General features: G+C 48.6%; 1 protein-coding gene across 1 annotated transcript in view; it reads left to right on the forward strand.

Moving 5' to 3' along the window:
- PRMT7 (protein arginine methyltransferase 7) overlaps positions 1-4,912 on the forward strand; it is a 131,861-nt gene that overhangs the window by 105,446 nt on the left and 21,503 nt on the right. Inside the window, exon 13 of the mRNA XM_019505307.1 lies at positions 4,261-4,264. Coding sequence (XP_019360852.1) covers positions 4,261-4,264 — 4 coding nt within the window. The remainder of the gene's footprint in view (positions 1-4,260; positions 4,265-4,912) is intronic.

Consider the following 4,912-nt stretch of genomic DNA (forward strand, 5'->3'; position numbering starts at 1 on the left):
TGGCTCTCCTCTGGACTCTCTCAAGCTTCTCGACATCCTTGAATTGTGAGCCCAGAATTAGATGCAGTACTCCAGCTGAGGCCTCACCAAGGCCGAGTACAGCAGAAGGATGACATCCTGAGATTTACCTGGGAAACATCTATGGATGCAAGCCAAAGTTTTGTTTGCTTTACCAGCTGTGACATCACATTGGCTTATGTTCATCTTGTGGTCAATCATGACCCCTAATTCTTTCAGCTGTGGTGCTAGCAACTATAGCATTGCGGAGCCTATAAGCATGCTGCAGGTTCCCCCCTGCCCCACCCCGTGGTAGAGTACCTTTTGTTTTTTGGTATTGAACATCATCAGGTTTATATCCGCCCACTTACTAAGCTTATCCAAATCAGCCTGGATCACTAGCTTATCCTCAGGTGTGGATGCTATGCCCCAAAGTTGCGAACTAGGCCGGTGTGCGTCTGACACCATTGTCCACATCGTTGATAAAGATGTTGAAGAGAACCGGTCCAAGGATAGAACCTTGTGGGACGCCAGTGGTCACAGAGCGCCATAATGATTCACTTCCATTGACTACTACTCTCTGGGTTTGACCTCGGAGCCAATTTTCCAGCCATCAGACTGTGGTGTAGCCGAGGCCACAGTTGGCCAATTTTTCCATGAGGAGGTTGTGGGACACCATATCAAAGGCTTTTTTAAAGTCCAGATATATAATGTCAATCTTTTCTCCCTAGTCCAGGTGATATGTCACCTGGTCATAAAAGGAGATGAGCTTGGTCAGGCAAGACCTGCCCATGACAAACCCGTGCTGCCTGTTCCTCAGGATGTTGCCATCAGCCATCTGATCAAGAAGGTTCTCTTTGATAATTTTCTCCAGAATCTTACCAGGGATTGAGGTCAAGCTGATTGGCCTGTAATTCCCAGGATCTACTTTCCACCCTTTCTTGCAGATGGGTACCGCATTGGCCTTCTTTCAGTCTTCAGGTACTTCGCCTGAGCGCCACGAGTTTTTTGAATATTTTCTCCAATCGTTGGGTTACCTGCCAACTCCTTGAGTACTCTAGGGTGTAATCTGTCAGGACCAGCTGACTTAGATGCCCAGCCTCTCAAGGTGTTCCTTTACAAGGTATACACTGGTGCTGGGTGTAAATATGCCCTCACCTTGGTTGTCCCACATCATGCTAGGCAGGGTGGTCCCTTTAGGCTGATGAAAGACTGATGCAAAGTACCCAATAAGCAGGCTGGCTCTTTCCTGGGTGTTATCAGTTGTCCCATTCGGTTCAGCAGGGATCCAGTGTTACCCTGCCTTTTTTCTGGCCCTACATATCTGAAAAAGGACTTTTTATTATCCTTGATATGAGAAGCTAGATGGAGTTCGGTTGCAGTCTTGGCTTTCCTGGTCCACTCCCTGCAGGCACGGACCAGTACTGAGTACTCCTCCTTGGTGGTTATTCCAGCCTTCCATCCTTTAAGTCTCTCTTTTTAAGCATAGGAGGTCCTCAAGTTCCCTGCTGAGCCAAGGGGATTGCTGTGCCCTTTTGCTACCTACCCTTCCATCAAGATGGGATGGACAACCCTTGTGCTGTCAGGATCGCTCCTTTGAGGAGCAACCACTCCTCTTGGACTTCTCTTTCTGTCCCTTAGGACCTCAACAACAAGCCTCCTGAGCTTGTCAAAATCAGCGTTCCTGAAGTCGAGGGCTTCTGCATTGTTGACTGACTTGCCAGCCTTGCGATGGATAGTAAAGGTGATCAGCTGGTGATTACTATCACCCAGCTTCCCACTGATTCTTAGGTCACTGACTAGGTCATCCCCTTTGGCCAGTACCAGGTCCAGCAATGCTTTACCTCTTGTTGGCCCATAGACTTCTTGAGTCAGGTAGAGCTCGTCCACACATGAGGAAGCTTTGCGACTGATCGAATTTGGCCGAGTGCTCTTCCCATGAGATGTCTGGGTAGTTAGTCTCCCATGACAACCATGCACCAAGAGTGTACAGCCTCAGCTAGTTCCCTGGAGAATTTGTGGTCAACCTCTTTGTGGCCATCTATACCCGTGCCCCAGTCTTAGGTGGAGTCTCACCAGGTCTCTGTTATCCCTCTGAGATTGTAGTCTTTCTTGCTTAGCAGGAGGACCAGTTCCTCCTGTTTGTTCCCCAAGCACCTGGCATTGGTATACAGGCACGTAAATGTCCCATTGGAAGCCCTAGGCTTCCTTAGACTCCCAGGCAGACACTGTTCTAGGGTTGGGGTAGGTATGCCCAAACCTGCTGGTTATGCAGTAGTTGCCAAGTGGACTTGCGTTGGCAGTTATCCACCCATTCCCCGGCAGGCTTAGTTTAAAGCCTGGTCGAGCAGGTCAGCCAGTCTGGCTGAGAAGAGCCTCCTCCACAGCGGAGTGAGGTGGAGGCTGTCTCTTCACAGCAGAGCACCACTACCTCTCTCACCAAAGAGCGGACTGTAAGCCTTCACAATGACACCAGCACCACAGTCTCTGGTTGACTACCTCAATCCTCCTCTCCCTCCTCAGCCCAAAGCCCGAAACAGGGAGGATCAAGGAAAACACCACCACCACCACCACCACCACCACCCCTTAAGCCCCACTCCCAGAGCCCTGTAGCACCTCATGACCCGGCTGGGATTGCTCCAAGCCATGTCATTCGTGCCCACCTGGATAAGGAACATAGGGTAGTGGCCAGTGGACTGGATGAGTTTTGGGATCCTCTCGGCCACGTCCCGGCTACGGGCTCCTGGGAAGCAGCAGACCTCCCAGGCTAAGGGGTCGGGGCGGCAGATTGCGTCCTCAGTCCCCCTCAGGAGGGAGTCTCCCACGACAACCACTCTACGAGTGGCCTTAGTGAGAGCAGAGACGGTAGCCGAGAATGAGGCTGCGTTCCCTGCAGGAGCTAATGGACTGGAACAGATTTGTCAGTCAGAAAAGTAGAATGTCTTGCAAAATCTCATATACTTGAGTGGTCTGGATGGATGAGAGCTTTATTTTAAATGGCCAGTATTTGAATCCACTATTTTTGTATGTCAACACAAAACATGCCCATTAAAAAGTGTTAACATGGTATTTAACAGTGGTGCAAACTGTTAGCTGTATGAGAGGATTCATTCCTAGACTAGGGGGGCTTGGAAGTGTTCCAAAGTGAGGTTAAAGCACATACAGGGTCAGCCGAGGATAGAAGAAAGCTTCTCCCTGGTAAGTAAGCACAGAAGTGTCAGACACGCTACAGGAGTCTTGGAAAAAAAACAATCCAAGAAGCAGCTACAAGAAGAAGTCCTTGCTGTGCGTGTGCTGTGAGATTCAAGCTATTTGTTGTTAGAAAATATGCATGATGGCTATATATAAATCCCAGGAAAGGCAAATGATCAGTAACCAAGAAGGTATTTCCAACTGGTAAAAAAAAAAGCAAAACAAAACAACCCCCACCCCCCTCTTATTTATATAATAACTGTATTTGGGAATAGGGCTAAGGGAGCAGATTTTATAGAGTATTGTAACGCTATAAAATTGAGTCATGTGACTACAGTTTTCCAATGTACTCTCTTTAATTAGCAAAATATATTGAGCACAGTCTCCGGCACCCTGTTAGACTAAAGATAGATTTCTGTTAATTAGTGTCTTGCATGTGTACTGCTTTTCATCCTGCCATATCCCAAGGGCCTTTATGTACTTAAACATCACCAATATAGGTCAGAATTTCACCCTCTCACTGGAGTTGATAAGCATTTTGCCATTGCTTTTTTGCAGGGGGAAAAGAACTTTGGCTAGAGATCACTTTTTAAACCACTGGCAAAATGCAACCACCTCTGGATTGGTATGCATCCGGTATTTAAGAGCACACTAAAACACTTGGGACAAGAAAATAGGAGTACTGCACCAAGCCGAAATAACAGAGAATTTTAGGTGACAAAGTCTTAGGTTGCTAGAATTTAGGTGGTAAATATATTTGAGACATATATGGTGACAAACTGTCACCATACTTCCACCCTGTGTAAAAAATCTCCGCCATCATGGTGCCTCCTGTGCTCTGCAGAGCACTTTTATTCAGAATTGGCTTTGAGTGAGCCCCACCTATTGACCACTCTTTCCTGCCAGTACTTACGCACCCTTTTGAAAGTCTCCCATCTACGAATTGCATCAGCTTATCCCAAGAGCAGTAAAGTAACCAAGAATAAGGTATGGACGCATGTGACTGTAATGGTTTACACCAGTGGTGTCAAACATATGGTCCCCTGGGCCGCTGGAAGTTGGGGAGTGTAGGACTGTTGGTGGCAAGTCTGCTTCACTACCATCACCCATGGTCCCCTCCCACTGCCAGCAGACCCTTGCTGCTGGTCCCCTTGCTGTTGATGGAGCTGTTGTGGTGGCTATGACAGCAGCCCTTGTGTCCTGGGCTGCATCCAGTCCATGAGGAACCTGCAGTTTGCATCTGGCCTGGGGTCCCAGGTAAGTTTGGCACCCCTGGCTTAAATAATTGTACTGCTTTAGTGTATAGAGCACAAAAGTGTAGAAATCAAATTCTTGCCCTGAAGAGAGAATACTACATACATGACTATGGACAATTAATGGACACATACAGAATCATAGCAAATTAAGGTTGGAAGGGACCACAGGAAGTCATAACCTTTTTGAAGAAAAGGGCAACCCAGGATCTACTGCCTCCCTGTCCGCCCCACCTCCCGTCCCAGCAGGTCAGTGGGGACAGTGCAGAGGGAGGAGGCAGATTAAGGTCATACTGGGGCCCTAGGCAAGCACAAAATTGCAGCCCCCCCCCTCCCCACATGGGAGCTGGGTGGCAAGGGGGGAGAGGGGCCCCTTCCCCTCCTAGTGCTGGTGAGGAGAAGCTGAGTGGACCCTGCCAGGCTGAGGGGCACATGCCTGCCTCATCTCCCTGATCCTGCGACAGCCAAAT

Source organism: Gavialis gangeticus, unplaced genomic scaffold (assembly GCF_001723915.1).
Source record: "Gavialis gangeticus isolate Ggan-Ray unplaced genomic scaffold, GavGan_comp1, whole genome shotgun sequence".
Classification (NCBI taxonomy): Eukaryota; Metazoa; Chordata; order Crocodylia; family Gavialidae; genus Gavialis; species Gavialis gangeticus.